General features: G+C 34.1%; 1 protein-coding gene across 6 annotated transcripts; it reads left to right on the top strand.

The window, feature by feature from the left end:
- Positions 1 to 447: 447 nt before the first annotated feature.
- LOC108460582 (OVARIAN TUMOR DOMAIN-containing deubiquitinating enzyme 10-like) lies at positions 448 to 5592 on the top strand. Of its 6 annotated transcripts, XM_053027383.1 has the most exons (12): positions 448 to 1899; positions 2317 to 2663; positions 2754 to 2917; positions 3089 to 3162; positions 3238 to 3292; positions 3368 to 3442; positions 3567 to 3640; positions 3732 to 3780; positions 4068 to 4152; positions 4749 to 4805; positions 4922 to 5002; positions 5138 to 5592. In XM_053027383.1, the coding sequence occupies exons 2-11, from the start codon at positions 2342 to 2344 to the stop codon at positions 4960 to 4962; spliced, it is 996 nt and encodes a 331-aa protein (XP_052883343.1). In that variant the 5' UTR covers positions 448 to 1899; positions 2317 to 2341; the 3' UTR covers positions 4963 to 5002; positions 5138 to 5592. The 6 variants fall into 6 exon arrangements, with proteins under 6 accessions (XP_052883343.1, XP_052883345.1, XP_017615615.1 ...); XM_053027385.1 differs by lacking the exon at positions 4922 to 5002 and having other exon boundaries at positions 448 to 1107; positions 2537 to 2628; XM_017760126.2 differs by lacking the exon at positions 4922 to 5002 and having other exon boundaries at positions 448 to 1107; positions 2317 to 2628.
- The last annotated feature ends 10605 nt before the right edge of the window (positions 5593 to 16197 follow it).

Genomic DNA, 16197 nt, shown 5'->3' with positions numbered 1-16197 from the left:
TTAATATTAATATAAATATTTATATAAAATATAAATTTATTATTATATTTTTCAAAAAATATTTATGTATTTTTATATATTTCTTTAAATTTTTAGAATTAAGATCAAATTGAGATAATTTATAAATTGAGAGTTAATTTTTAAAATTATAACTAAATTAATATAATATGTAAAAATTTAAGGCTAAATTTATTATTATATTGATTTTTGTAATTGCCATGTCAATTAATCGCTTATAATTGACCAAAATAATTAACATAAGTACTTAAATCATAATTTTTATTTTATTTTGAGTACTTAAAATGAAGATGATGTATAATTTACAATTGTCAAAATAAAATAAACAAATTATTGCAATTTTCATGCAACTCGTAAAATGTTTGAGTTTACTAGCAAATCCAAATGTGGATACAAATATAAAAACTTGAATAAAAATAAGATGAGGTACCTAGTATGATGTTGATGTGAATATGAGAGAGGACGGAGTTGGACTGTTTTGGACCATTTTTAAATTGTATTTTCTCTTTTTCCGAATAACAACCATTTTAAATTGTTAATTGAAATCTTAGGCAATAAAATTGATTTCAAGGCAAAGGTCAGAACCGTCAAATTCGCAGCAACCTAAGCAGATCAAATTCGCAGCCCTAGATCTCGTAATTGCTCCAATTAATGGAAGGATCTCAAACACTTCATTTTGCATAGTTTTCAACTCAAAAACCAATTATTCGCCGGTCTCCTTTAAAAATTCAGAACAACTCATTAAATGGAATTAGAAGATGCCGCTTAAACTCAACGGAATATCACGTCCGCTCGAAACTCTGATCCAACGGTTGAAAGGGCCATCCGTACGGAATCGGATCGGGACTTGCTTGTCTTTTTAACGCCCGCGGGAAACAACAATTTGTTTATAAATACGTCAAAATGAAGCTGTTTTAGCTTTTTCCCCTTTTTTTATTTATGTATTTTTTTTTCGTTTCAAAAAATTCAACGTTCGATCGTTATCTTAAGTCACTCGTGTACTCCATTGTTTCTTGTGAAATAGTTCCTTGTTTGCTTTTGTGTCTTGTTTTTTCCTTTTGAAACTAAAGTTTCAACCTTCCTGGTTTGGTGAGTACTGTAAATTCCAGATCTTTTTTTTATTGTTTTGATTGAATGGACTTGGAAATGATCACCTATTTCTGGGTTTAATTCGTATTGTTTATTAGTGTTTTCTGAATTCTGGGTTTTTTTCTTTTTCATGTTTTTAGGTTGCTTAATGATAAAGTTCGGATTTTTTCTTTTTAATCCTTGTGTTTCTATGTTTGATCGGCTACATCAAGTTTTCATTTGAATCGACGTGTTTTTTTTTTTTTTTGGAAATTTTGAGTTTTGTGCTTTGTGGTTTCCATGGTTTTGTATATGTTATGAAATCGTGTGTATGAACTGTAAATTATATCCAGGCATAAGAGAAACCTTAAAGAATTAATTGTCGTTTTCGTCATTAAATTTTCAGTAGTTTATTCAGAAATGAAACTCTAAGTGGAGAGCATCTTAGAATTGGATCTAGATCAAAGTGTAAATAAAGAAAGTATTTTTATCTAATTTGACTTCGACAATTTTTTATTTATTATCTTTTAAGATGGTTGCTTTAGGATAGAATAGAATTGATTCCACCGGTAAATTTAGAGAGCTAACATTTTTATTCTGTGGTGCAATGAAAATCCACTAAAACAAACTTTTTTAATGTAGTCCTTTTTGTTGCCTTTATTACAAAGTTATTCTTATTTGGGGTTTTGTCTGAAATGAAAAGAATATCTTTCTCATAACTCCTTTTGGGTTTCTTTTTAGACAAGGTGGTCTTGATTCTTAACTCATTATCAATAGTGCTTACTTTTTTTAAAGATATATTTGAAGGAGAAGGTATCCTCAGATTGAAGAAAATAAATTGATACTTCATCATTTGTTTATTTACAGAATTTTTAGTATCTTTTTGCAATTAATTTTAATTATTTTGAATGAACTTTCACAAAGTATCATCAATACAAATATAGTTCATGTAGAACTTGGTGCTGTATAGACAATTGACTTAAATAGTTTGAAAAAACTAGAGCAAATAGATATGACTACTTAGCTTTCTAGGTTTCCATAACTTTCCACAAAGAAAATGTATTGCTGCAGTTTCTTAGTTTGATGCTTGCAGCAGAGCCTTTGCCCTGTGGTTTTCAGGGTAATTGCAGTTTTAGGATTTATTTCTTCATGCATGAATACGGATATCCAAATGCTTTTTTTTTTCTTTTTATGTGTGAACAAATATCTAATTAAGAATTGCTTGTACAGATGGTCAAGTGTTTGTTTGAAGTTGATGATTATGAATCAGCAAGATTCAGATTTCATGCATTGGGTTCTGGGGGGTGACCTGTTTTATCCTTCCGTATATAGTTATACAATACAGCATGATAATGGTGAAATGTATCATCACATGCATGATTTTAGAGGTCATACGGATACTCAAAGCAGCCAGATAGAGAATGATAAGGTCATTGCTGGTATCCTTCAGGAAGAGTTCTCACATCTCGATGTAGCAGAAGCTTCTCAATTTTCTCATGCTGATGAACAACAATTGCAAGCATCCAGTGGACCTCATGATTGGTATAGTCCATTAGCAACAAACTACAATTATTCAGGTGTCTAGAAGCTTTTCCTATCATGTTTATATCATTTTCATGGTATTTATAAGATTACCACTATTTGGAATTTATTTTGCCAATGTGCAGCCTATGAATATGGCCAGGATGAATCTGATGTTTTGGTGCCACCTAGTTCGTGCTCTAGCGCTAGTGATTCGGAGGATTTTTCCAGCTCTTTGGAGCCGACTGATGGATATTATATACTAGATGATTATTTAGGCAAGAGGTTGAATCAAATGATTCCTATTCCTGTAAGTTTACCTTATAAAAGTGTCGTCGTTTATTATTTATTTTTATTATGTCCATTTACGTGATCCTCTGATTTGCATTTAAAATTGTTAAAATGACTTAATTTTGGTTGATGCATGAGAACCTGCAATTCTGCCATTTTCTTCTAATGCATTTGAATCTGTTTGTTGCAGCATGTCCCTAGAATCAATGGCGAAATACCTTCAATTGATGAAGCAATGTCTGATCATGAAAGGTTGTTAAACAGGTGATTATTCTTTTTGTTTTTCTTCTATATGTTAGCATGAAGGTTTACATCAATGGAGTTTCTTTCCGTATCCAGGTTGCAGCTATACGGTTTTGATGAGCTCAAGGTCCAAGGAGATGGTAACTGTCAGGTGTGTTGTCTTTATGTTGTGGTTTAACCCTTGCATTTCTAGAACAATATTTATGGTCAATTTCTTGGTTTCCAGTTCCGTGCACTGTCAGATCAGATATATCGGACACCAGATAATCACAAAAATGTGAGACGTCAAGTTGTAAATAAGGTTTGTTGTCCTGGAATTAGTTTTTTATTTTGCTGGATCACACAGAACATTAAATTTGTTTTTTGAGGTATAAGATATTTAATGATCCTGATGTAGCTTTCACTACAATGGCTTGTTTTGGCAGCTTAAATCCCACTCAGAGGCATATGAAGGATATGTCCCCATGGATTATGCGGACTATTTGAAGAAGATGTCCAAGTATTAGTAAAACTTTTTTTCCTTGTTTTTTACCATTCAAGCTTATGGGCAAAAGAATAGCAATGTTAATACCATCTATGAATGATGCCAGGAGTGGCGAGTGGGGTGATCATGTCACATTGCAAGCGGCTGCAGACTCGGTAGGGGCTACAAATTTTATAATAAACAAACACCTTTCTTTGAAGAAATTGTGTTGTGACCGAACTTATATGATTACTAATTTACTATTTTTAGACCTAATCTCTTTAGATGCCTGAATCTAGTTCTAATAACATTTTTCATTATGTGTCCCAAAGAAGAAGCATAGATCTTTCTGTCTCTTGCTCCCTTCCATGTGCTGTAGCTCCCCCGGGTTTTCTTTCACTTTTCTAATGATTAAGTGTTAAATGAATTTTTTTTCAATGTCTAACACTAGCAATTTTTTCAGTATGGTGTGAGAATTTTTGTTCTAACTTCATTTAAGGATACTTGTTACATCGAGATCATTCCTAACTTCCAGAAGCCAAAAGGAGGTAAAATTTTAGCCCTTTGCTTCCCCGTTGATTGAATTTTGGAGAATTTTTTATTCCATATAAAGTAGGATCATGTATTCTTTTATCATTCAATTAAACTAAAGGAAAAACTTCTTGTTGAGGGTGGTCGTCTCTCCTATTAGGAGAAGCCTTTGAAGTGTCGTCCTCTGAGCAGCTGATCAGACCCTCGAACAGTGGAGGTATTGTGCCTTAGTGTCTATGCTCGGTTTTACCCTTGAACAGTAGAGGTATTGTGCTTGGGTGTCTATACTTGAACCCTACTAAGGCCAAAATGCTAAAAACATTTCCTTGGTGGACCAAGCGCTCCCACTAAACTCCGTGAATCCCTTTGGTCTGGAGACAAAAACCCGAGGCTAAAACCGAGCATAGACACTTTGGGAACAATACTTTGTTTGAGGGTCCGAGATCGGCCCAGAGTGCGCCTCCCCTCAAAACTTTTTGTTGCTATATTCTTCCCAAACTATTGTTTGCTTTTGTTTCCCACTGATTTTGCAAACTAAGCAAACAACATAATCAAGCCTTGTTTTCTTCTCATAAATGCTATGACTTATGAAGTGTTATGTGTACCAATGCAGTGATTTTCTTAAGTTTTTGGGCCGAAGTTCACTACAACTCAATCCACTTTCAAGGAGGTATTATATTACATCTTTTCTCTTTTCTTTAGCTTCTATTCGAATTTATCTTTACTCGAGCTACGTAGTAGCAGTAGTATAAAAGACTCGAAGTCCTGGTTTATGTATTGTTTCAGATAAAAGGGGATTGTTTACCATAGTGTCCTGTGGTATTTGAACGAAGATTTTGGACTGAGCTGATTAAATGAAGAATCATGGTAGTATAGTCGGGAAGTCTAAACGAAATCTGCTAGACTCTGCATTGAACTTAAATTGGATCTTCATGTTTAATGTTATGTGTTTTAGTTTCATTCCTCTAATATCATTAAATCTTTCTTTGTGCTCGATTATAGATTTCCCCTCAACCGAGGTTCGAAAGAAGAAGAAGTGGTGGAATTTTGGGAACTAACAGAATAAAGATAAGCCCGCTAGCCAGCCATGCTTCCATCATTTTCTTGCTTTGACTCGACTAAAACAGTTCGATAGCTTGAAGACATACGTGAGGAAAGTGTTTCCTTTGAACCTTAGAAATACATTTTCATTTCCGAACAATACACGGGTACCTAATACTACTATAAACTATGAAAAAAAGAATAAAAGACAGCTCCTGCCTATGAATAAGGAAAATTGTAGCAGATGTTGAGATTTGATCTCTACATCTGTTGAAAGTCACTTAAGGGTGGCCATAAAAACCAAGGGGTTAAATCCATGGTTCATTCTTTTTTGTTTTTGGTATCTTTTTACCATTTTACCTTTCCTTTGAATGTTAGCAATATGCACAGGTCATATTTTGCACACGGGAAATAAATACCAAGGGGTTAAATCCATGCTTCATTCTTTTTTGTTTTTGGTATCTTTTTACCATTTTACATTTCCTTTGAATGTTACCAATATGCCAAGGTCATATTTTGCACACAGGAAATAAATCAAGAAGCAGGAGTAATATATCTGTTATTCGTACTTATTCTTTATTGATTCAAGCATAATGAATCTCAGTTTTTAGAACGTTTTTTTACCTCTTTTATCAATAAATTTCTAGTGCCTCAGTGCAGTACAGTTCTTCTATCTTACGCTTTAACTTTTTATTATTTCTGAAGTATTTACGTTCTGATGCTTATTCGGATATTTGCATGGATATATGATCACTTGTGAGTCAAATTCCCTCCATTTTTCCATTTCTTTTATTTCCCTTCACACAGTAATAATATATTATTTCATAGATTTATTATACAATTTTAAAATTTCTGATTATGATTAAGAAGGACAGGCATTTTTTATTATTAATTCTGACATTGTAAAAATGATTGAGAAAGTATATATGCCTATCTTTTATCTTCTTTGAATTTAAATATTTAGAACCTGAGGTGTGTAAGCATAAGGCCTAGGCAGGGTTTGGATTCTGATATATGGTTCTGTTCGATATTGTCATGCTTTGTAAGTAAGGCTCGCCTTTGTTTATACAGAAAGCAAAATAAAACATGAGTTAACTCTTTCGATGCTTCCCTAGTTGACCATCGAAGTGTTTCATGGTTGTCCGTATTCCTGCCATCAAGACATTGATGTCGTCGAGGATTGGTTGTGCATCCCAATGCAGAAAAACTTGTCCTCGATAAAATTTCTTATAAGTTAGCCTTTGGTTTAGATGATGCATGATGAGATTTCCAGTTGAATAGCCACTGGTAGAACAGATCAGATTATCGAAAGCTTCTTGACAACATCACATATTAAAATTCCCACGAACAATTTGCCACATCTTGTGCTCTGGTGTTTTAATAAGCAAGACAACAATAACTAGTGTGTTTCTTCTACTCCATCCAAGAAAGATATTATACGAGTAAATAGACACGCTTTGGTGGGTCTTGTTCTTCCCTATTACGTTGCGGTTGAAGTAAACTCCAATCCGAATACGCCATTCTAGTATTATTTATAAAGTCAAAAGCTACTTTAATCACCCCTACAGAATTTGGAGCTACACCTTTGAACAGTACTTTGTTCCTAAAATCCAAATACCTCATAAGGCGATAGCAAAGATTGTAAAATCTTCCTCCAAATACCCCATCCTTGTATGTGACATGGTTTATAAGGCTCATAGTATTCCAGGTAGTTCTTTTAACTAGGCCACATTGGCCTTGCATACCTTCCTTTTTAATAGTTTGCAGGATCTTCTTATTGGTTGTCTCTACCTGGTAATTGTAATTGGTTTGTGGAATTTTAACAGGGTTATCAGTGTGAGATATATGTCTTTTATTAACTAAACTACTTAATTTAACTAGAGAAAAGAGTCATAGCCTATTTGGGAAAATAATTATCTTATTCTAATCAACTACTAAAAGATAAGGAAAATAATTTGCTTATTCTAATAAACTCCTAAAAGATAAAGTAAAAAATTCCTAAAATATCTCAAATGATTTATTCTAAGATTTATCTACCTAAATAACTTTAAAATATATCCCCAAAATATATGGGTTTCACATATTTCAACACCCTCCCTCAAGTTGGTGCATATATATCAATCATGCCCAACTTGCTTATAAGAAAATCAAAGCTTGTCTTAGAGAGCCCTTTGCTGAGTATGTCAGCAATTTGTTGTTTTAAAGGAACAAATGACATGCACACTTGGCCTTCTTCAATCTTCTCCTTGATAAAGTGTCTATCAATCTTAACATGTTTAGTTCTGTCATGCTGGACTGGGTTGTGAGCAATCCTAATGGCAGCTTTGCTATCACAGTACAACTTCATTGGTGAAGTTATTGGTTTCCTCAGCTCTTCCATAATTCTTTTTAACGACATCATTTTACAAATTCCTTGAGCCATTGATCTAAACTCAGCCTCTGCACTACTTCTTGCTACAACATTTTGTTTTTTGCTTCGCCAAGTCACAAGGTTTCCCCAAACAAATTTACAATATCTTGATGTAGATCTTCTATCTGTCATTGAGCCTGCCCAGTCTGTATTTGTATAAGTTTCAATTCATCTTTGTTCGGATTTCTTAAAGAATAAGCCCTTTCCAAGTGAACTCTTCAAGTATCTCAGAATTCGAAACACTACTTCTTCATGTTCCTCCATTGGAGAGTGTATAAATTGACTTATTAAGCTCACTGCAAAAGCTATGTCTGGCCTTGTATGTGATAAGTAAATTAACTTACTGACTAATCTCTGGTATTGCCCTTTATCAACTAATCGACCTTCTTTATTTCTAAATTTTACATTTGGATCAATTGGTGTTTCAACTGAGCAGCAACCACTCATCCCAACCTCTTTTAAAAGATCAATCACATATTTTTTTCTGAGAGACCACAAGATTCTTCTTTGATCAAGCAACTTCCATTCCAAGAAAGTTTTTCAAAGGACCCAAGTCTTTGATCTAAAACTCCAATGCTAGATGCTCCTTGAGACGCCTTATGTCATCCACATCATCTCTTGTAAGAATGATATCATTGACATAAACTATAATAACTGTTATTCTACCTCTTTGTGAGTGTCGATAGAATAATGTGTGATTAGCTTGCCCTTGTGAGTAACCTTATTTTTCAACAACTTGAGTGAACCGTTCAAACCAAGCTCGAGGAGACTGCTTTAAATCATACAAAGATTTCCTGAGCTTACATACTCGAGTTCTAAATTTTTCTTCAAAACCTGGAGGAGGATCCATGTAAACTTCTTCTTCAAGTTTTCTATTTAAGAAAACATTCTTCACATTTAGTTGTTGTAAGGACCAATCAAGATTAATAATAATCAATTAAAGAACTTTAACAGAATTTAATTTGGCTATTGGAGCAAATGTTTCAAGATAATCTATCCTGTATGTTTGAGTGTACCCTTTAGCCGCTAGCCGAGCTTTGTATCTATCTAAAGATCCATTCAGTTTGAATTTGGTTGTGAACACCCATTTACAACCCACAATTTTTTTCCCTATAGGTAACTCCATAGTTTCCCATGTACATGTTTTTTCAAGAGCGCGCATCTCCTCTAAAATAGCCTCCTTCCACTTAGGAACTTGTAAAGCATCTTTCACATTTTTGAGTATTTTTACAGTATCGAGACACAGAACAAAGGCTAAGAATGTCGAAGACAAGGCTTTATAGGACACAAAGTTAGACATGGGATATTTGACAACATTTCTAATATTTTTTCTTTAGCAATTGGAATATCTAAATTAGAAAATTCATTAGTTGGATTATGAGCTTTACCTGGACTTTTGACAAGATCTTGCGGGTTGGATTCTTAGTGATGAATCTGGTAGATACTGTAATAGCCCTTTTTTAGTGAAATCGAAACAGTGATTTCGGGACCACAAATCTGAGTTCGTAAGAATTTTTTTTACATATTATTTTATGGTTTGAATTATGAAAGAAATATTGCATGAAAATTTTCTTCGAAAAATTTTACCGATTACATGTTTAATTGATAAAAGGACCAAACTGTATGAAATGCAAAAGTTGAGGTCTAGTAGCTATAAGTATTAAATAGCTATGGAATTCAAAATTTGAGGTCCTTATATGGAAAATATACCATTTAGAAGACTTAGTAGATAAGTATGATTAGTCATCAATGGAAAATTAAGAAAACAAAAGGATAAAATTGAAAAAGATGGTTAATAATAAAATAAAACAAAATATCATCCTTTATCATATTTCCCAAAATCAAAAGAAATGGAAACTCTAGTTTGAAGCTTGAAGATAGACAAGCTTACTTTGGCTCAATTAGATCCGAATAGATCAAATACGAAGTCAGAACGTGCAAAAGAAAAAGGGTCAGATTAGTAGATTTTTCATACACAAACAATTGTTGAGCTAAGTTCGTGTAATTAAATTGTATATTTATATGTTTTAAATTGAATGTTGTGTATGTCTATTGTATAATTGACATGTATGAAAATCAGTCACATATCCGCTAATGCTCGATAAGTATTAAGTCTCAATTGAATAAATGAAATTCGATGGTTACAGAGTTCCCAAATTGGTTGTGGTCTTGCATATGTTGCGGACACACTACAGCTCGAAAGAGTGTCCTGTTATTAGCTCTCATAAGCATCCCAATATATGGCTCTCTTGAGCTTCCCGTTATATGGTTTTTGTGAGCTTCCCGTTAATAGCTCTTCGGAGCATCCCGATTGGTTGTGATTCTGCACGTGTTGTAGACACACCACAACTCTTATGAGCGTCCAAGTATATGGCTCTTTGTGAGCTTCCCGATTAAAGGCTTTTTGTAAGCTTCCTAGTTAATGGCTTTCCGGAGCTTCCCGATATTAGTTCGCTTGAACTTTTCAATATATGGCTATCCAGAGCTACTCGTTACTGGCTCGCATGAGCTTCCTGATTATGGCTCTTATGAGCTTCCCATTATACAACCCGGATGAGCTTCCCGTTACATGGCTCACATGAGTTTCTTGTTATATGGCTCGAAAGAGAGCTTCCCATTTATGTGCTCATATGAGCATTCCCGAATATGAATTGACGGTTTACAATTTTGTACACTTCATGTGTACTACCCTTGTATCCATCGATATTTTAAATGATTCAACGGGTAAAGTTCCAATATGAGATGATATGGATTCAAGATGAATTACTATGAGAAATACTTGAAATACAAAGATATGACATGTACATGTTCATGGACACTTGAAGTGATAAATAAATGTATGTGGAAATTGAATATTGACGAGCTCATTCATGTTTCTTGGTATTTATGTGAATTACATGACTAACATACTTGATAAGGATATGCGTTTAGGAAAATGACCAAATTGGCTTGAGCATGTTTATTTGCTTACCTTAAATGTGAATTAAATGGTAAGTTAATCTCCTGTTATACAAACTTACTAAGCATTAAATGCTTACTCTATTTTATTTCCTCTATTTTATAGTACTTTGAAAGCTTGTTGGGTTGGAAACGAAGATATCTTACACTATCCATCAGCTCATTTCGGTATGAAAAGTAAATTAAATTTTAGGTTATAATGACATGTATAGGCTAAAAGTGGTCAAGAATGACATGTATGTGTTTGGTTAAAATTTAGCCATTGGTATCACTTGTAATTGGTATGTTTTAATATGTAAAAAGTAGCCTTAATATGTTGATGTGTGTTTGAAATGGATAAATGATGGAAATTATACAGGTAGGTTAAGGTTTGGTTTGAGATAGTATAAATTTGGTAAAATATGCCTTTATGTATGTATGGTTGTTTTGGTATGTTTGGATAATTGAACATATGAGTTGATATGTCATGTATAAGAGTTCATTTTGGCTTGATTTGGATGTATTGTATTGGCTTGAGAATATGTTAAAGTGTTGATGAAGGAGAAATACAAATTGGGTGAGAAATAAGGCTTGGAAATGACCTTATTTTGTCCACACGGGTAGAGACACGGGCGTGTGTCTCAGCCGGGCTTAACACATAAGCGTGTATTTTGGCCACGTGTCCCCTGCGTTCTTTAAATTTCAAAACAAAATGCTCAAAATTGATCACACGGCCTGGCACACCCCTGCACCTATACACAGTCTAGCACACAAGCGTGTGACTTGGCCGTGTGACCTAAGTCAGAGAGATACAAGGGTAGTAACACGGGTTGGGACATAGCCGTTTGCCCTATTTCGAATGCCCACACGGCCTGACCACACGAGTGTGTGTCCTTGTACCTTGAAATTTTTTTGAAATTTTACGAAAAATTTTCTAAGTACCCAGTTTAGTCCCGACTTGTTTCTAATGTGTATTTTGGACTTTGAGGGTTCATATAAGGGAATTTATGAATTATTTCTAATATGAATGTTAACTAATATGAATTGTCTATATTTGATCTGTATATTTCGGTAATGCTTCGGAACCCTATTCTGGCGACGAATATGGGTTAGGGGTGTTACATTTATTGGTATTAGAGCTATGGTTTAGTCGATTCTCGGGCTAATGTAGCATATATGAGTCTAGCTATACTTGTCATTATATAACCTGTGATAGTGTGATATCTCTTGACCATTTTAGACATGTTTTTCATATAGTAATGTCGTCCAACCGAGCTGAATCTGAAGAAGTTGAGAGCAATGCTCAAGCTTTAGTTCAAAGAGCAGCATCTAGTGGTAGAAGGCCCATATCTGAGGGCCAAGGAGGAGAGGCAAAAGAAGCCTTCTTCCAAATGATGAATGAATGGTTTTTTAAATATGTAATAATAAATCCGGTTGTTCAACAACCTCCATCTCCTCTTGTTTCTCAATCGGTTCCTGATATGCCACAAGGTACAAAACTTGTTAGAACTGGTAACCCTCCTGTAGATAAAATTTGTAAATATGGGGCAGAAGAATTTAGAGCTACCGCTGAAAATGATCTTGAAAGGGCTGAATTCTGGTTGGAAAATACTACCAGGGTTTTGGATGTATTATCTTATACACCGGTCGAATGTCTAAAATCTACTTTATCTTTGTTAAAAGATTCAACCTACCAGTGGTGGAATACCCTGATTTCTGTTGTACCAAAGTAGATGGTCACTTGAGAATTTTTCCAAATTGAATTCAAAAAGAAATATATCATCCAGAGGTTTCTTGATCAGAAATGGAAAAAATTTTGGAGCTCAAACAGGGGCATATGACAGTATCTGAGTATGAACGGGAATTTATTCGATTGAGTAAGTATGCCAGAGAGTGTATCACGACTGAAATTCAATGTGTAAGCGGTTTGAAGAGGGTCTAAATGAAGATATAAAATTGCTAGTTAGGATTCTTGAAATAAAAGAGTTTTTTTATACTTGTTGATCAGGCATACAAAGTCAAAAAAGCTTAGTAAATAAAAGAAACAAGCTGAGATGGAAGCCAAAACTTCAAGTAAAAGATTTAAGGAAAGTCATATCAATCGACCTCAAAGAAATCAAAGAAAAATTTCGATCGTTTTACTACCTCTGCGGGGTACTCTGGGAGAGATAGAGGTATTCAACATTCCAGTTCAAGATCTCAGGCTACATCTGTAGCAAGTGCGGGCAGTGTTAGAAATACCAATTGTAGATGCAAGCACTATAATAAACTTCATTTTGGAGAGTGCCACATGAAAAGTGGAGCTTGTTTTAGATGTGGTTCTTTTAACCACTATTTGAGAGACTACTCGAAAAATCTTGAGAAAGATACTGTTCAAAATTCAAGGCTGAGCAATCCCGCCACGAAAGGTAGACGACCTCGTAATCCCAACAATTTGAGGGGTAACCGGGGTATAACAAAAGATTCAAATGTTAAATTTGATGCACAAGCACCATCAAGAACATATGTTATTCGTGCACGTGAGGATGCCTCTGCACCGACATTATCACTGGTACTTTTTCTCTTCTTGATACTGATATAATTGTTTTAATTGATCTTGGTTCGACACATTCATATATTTGCACGAATTTAGTGAATACTAAAAATTTACCTGTTGAGTCCACTGAATTCATGTTAAAGTATCGAACCTCCTAGGCCAGTATGTAATGGTGGATTTGTAAGAATTGTCCGTTAATGATACGGAGTTTTTATTTCCCAGCTGATTTGATGTTATTTCCATTTGACGAATTTGATTTAATTCTGGGTATGGACTAGTTAACTCAACATGATGCCGTGGTAAATTATAAACAAAAACATATTGTGTTGAAATGTCAAAATGATGAATTACTCTGAATTGAATTTGATAAATTGGATGGTTTGTCTAATGTGATATCAGCCATGTCAGCATAGAAATATGTCAAAAAAGGATATGATGGTTACCTTACTTATGTGTTGGATACTAAAGTGTCTGAATCAAAGATTAAATCAGTGCCAGTGGTTTGTGAATATCCTGATGTGTTTTCGGAGGTTTTATTCGGATTACCGCTAGTCAGAGAAGTGGAATTTTCTATAGATCTTGTACCAGGAACAACACCGATATCTATAGCACCATACAAAATTGCTCCTATTGAATTAAAAGATTTGAAAGCATAGTTGTAAGAACTGACTAACAGAGGTTTTGCTTGACCTAGTTTTTCACCATGGGGTGCACCAGTTCTGTTTGTTAAGAAAAAGGATGGATCCTTGAGATTGTGAATTGATTACCGATAGCTCAACAAAGTCATGATCAGAATAAGTATCCACTGCCTCACATTCATGACTTGTTTGATCAGTTGAAAGGTTCTATAGCATTTTCGAAGATAGATCTTTGTTTTGGTTACTATCAGTTACGAGTAAATGACTCAGATGTACGAAAAACAACATTCAGAACCAGTTACCAACATTATGAATTCCTTGTGATGTTGTTTGGCTTTACTAATGCACCTCTGCTATTTATGGATTTAATGAATAGAATTTCCAGACCGTATCTGGATAGATCTATGGTGGTATTTATTGATGACATCCTGGTATATTCTTGAGATGAAACTGAGCATGCTAATCATTTGAGAATCGTTCTGTAAACCCTGCGTGAGAAACAACTATATGCTAAATTTAGCAAATGTGAATTTTTGCTTTGGAAAGTTAGTTTTCTTGGACATATAGTGTCTGCTGAAGGCATTAGAGTGGATCCGAATAAAATTTCAGCTATTGTTAATTGGAAACTACCGAGAAATGTATCTGAAGTCATAAGTTTTCTGGGATTAGCTGGTTACTATCGGAGGTTCGTGAAAGGGTTCTCGATGATAGTTTCACTGATGACATGACTATTGCAAAAAGATTTGAAATTTGAATGGTCTGATAAATGTTAGAAAAGTTTTGATCAGTTGAAAGCCCTGTTGGCTGAAACATCAGTTCTGGTTCAACTTGAATCGGGTAAGGAATTTGTGATTTACAGTGATGCATCATTGAATGGCTTAGGCTGTGTTTTGATGCAAGAAGGTAAAGTAATAACCTATGCTTCTAGATAGCTTAAGCCATATGAAAAGAATTACCCAATACATGATCCTAAATTAACAGCTATTGTATTTGCTTTGAAAATTTGGCGACACTACTTGTTTGGTGAAAAATGTCACATATTCATCGATCATAAAAGCTTAAAGTATTTAATGTCGTAGAAAGATTTGAATCTGAGACAGTGCAGGTGGCTTGAATTATTGAAAGATTATGATCTGGTTATTGACTATCATTCAGGAAAAGTAAATGTGGTTGTAGATATTCTAAGTAGAAAGTCTTTGTTTGCTTTGCAAGCAATGAATACCCGATTGACATTGTTTGATGATGGTTTGATTTTAGCTGAGTTAAAAGTTAGATTGGCATTTCTACAATAGATTTGTGAAGCCTAGAAAAATGATGATGAAATACAACTTAAGCGAGTGCAATATGAGTTAAATCCTGATTCAGAGTTTTAGATTGGACCCGATGATTGTCTGTTATTTCGAGGCATGGTCTGTATACCGAAGAATTCAAAGGTTGTATAGAAGATTTTAAATGAACCTCATAGTTGTACTATGTCTATCCATCCGGGCAGTAATAAAATGTATAATGATTTGAAACAAATGTACTAGTGGCCGAGAATGAAACGTAACATTTCTGAATTTGTATCTAGATGTTTGATATGTCAACAAGTTAAAGCTGAACATCAAGTACCTTTGGGATTATTACAGCCAGTCACGATACCAGAATGGAAATGGGAAAGAATTACCATGGATTTTGTGTCAGGATTACCCCTATCTCCGAAAAAGAAAGATGCTATTTGGGTAATTGTCGACCGTTTAACAAAGTCTGCACACTTTATTTCAGTACGTATGGATTACTTGTAACACGCATTACTCGTATCCTAAGCCGAAATAGGGTTCGAGGCATTACTGGACTTATATTTTAATATTCACTCACATTCAAAAGATAAATCTTGCATACAATATAAAATTTTCACACATCCATTCATACCATGAAGACATATTTCTCAAAAATAAGCTTATACCATGCCTGAATATACACAAACATTAACATCATTAACAAGCCATTCTCGCATGGCTACATATACAAATCAAAATGAACCACATTGAATTTAGCCTATACATGCACATAACCAAAAACTTAAAGCTTTTAATTACCGAAGTGATAACTAGATAGTGTGATGTGGTCTCCAACGACTTCCAACCCGAGCAAGTCTTCGAAACTCTATGAACATAGGAAAAACACACAGAGTAAGCTTAGAAAGCTTAGTAAGCCATAAGAAAATAAATCATTTCAATGATATTTACAAATCATTATCATTAAACCAAATTTAACAAACATCAATCACTTATACAATCTTGTACTCGTAAATTCATATAACCACATTAAGTAGCATCTCTTATCTTATTTATCAATGAATATATATATATATATCACGTTTTCACATTCGAAAGACAACCGTTAACTCAATCATATAAATCAAGTTTGCACATAATCATTACATGAATAACCAAAACATGTAATGGTTCACTAACCACTTCATATATAACTTATCCATTTGGCTACATTTCAATTTCAT

The sequence above is a fragment of the Gossypium arboreum genome, chromosome 4 (genome assembly GCF_025698485.1).
Source record: "Gossypium arboreum isolate Shixiya-1 chromosome 4, ASM2569848v2, whole genome shotgun sequence".
NCBI lineage: Eukaryota > Viridiplantae > Streptophyta > Magnoliopsida > Malvales > Malvaceae > Gossypium > Gossypium arboreum.
This window is presented reverse-complemented; position numbering and strand designations above follow the sequence as displayed.

Coding starts and splice junctions, on each gene's coding strand:
- LOC108460582 (XM_017760124.2), top strand. CDS start 2,342: ATGATTATGAATCAGCAAGATTCAGATTTCATGCATTGGGTTCTGGGG. Junction 4,153..4,748: donor CTTCCAGAAGCCAAAAGGAG/GTAAAATTTTAG, acceptor GTACCAATGCAG/TGATTTTCTTAAGTTTTTGG. Junction 4,806..5,137: donor CTCAATCCACTTTCAAGGAG/GTATTATATTAC, acceptor GCTCGATTATAG/ATTTCCCCTCAACCGAGGTT.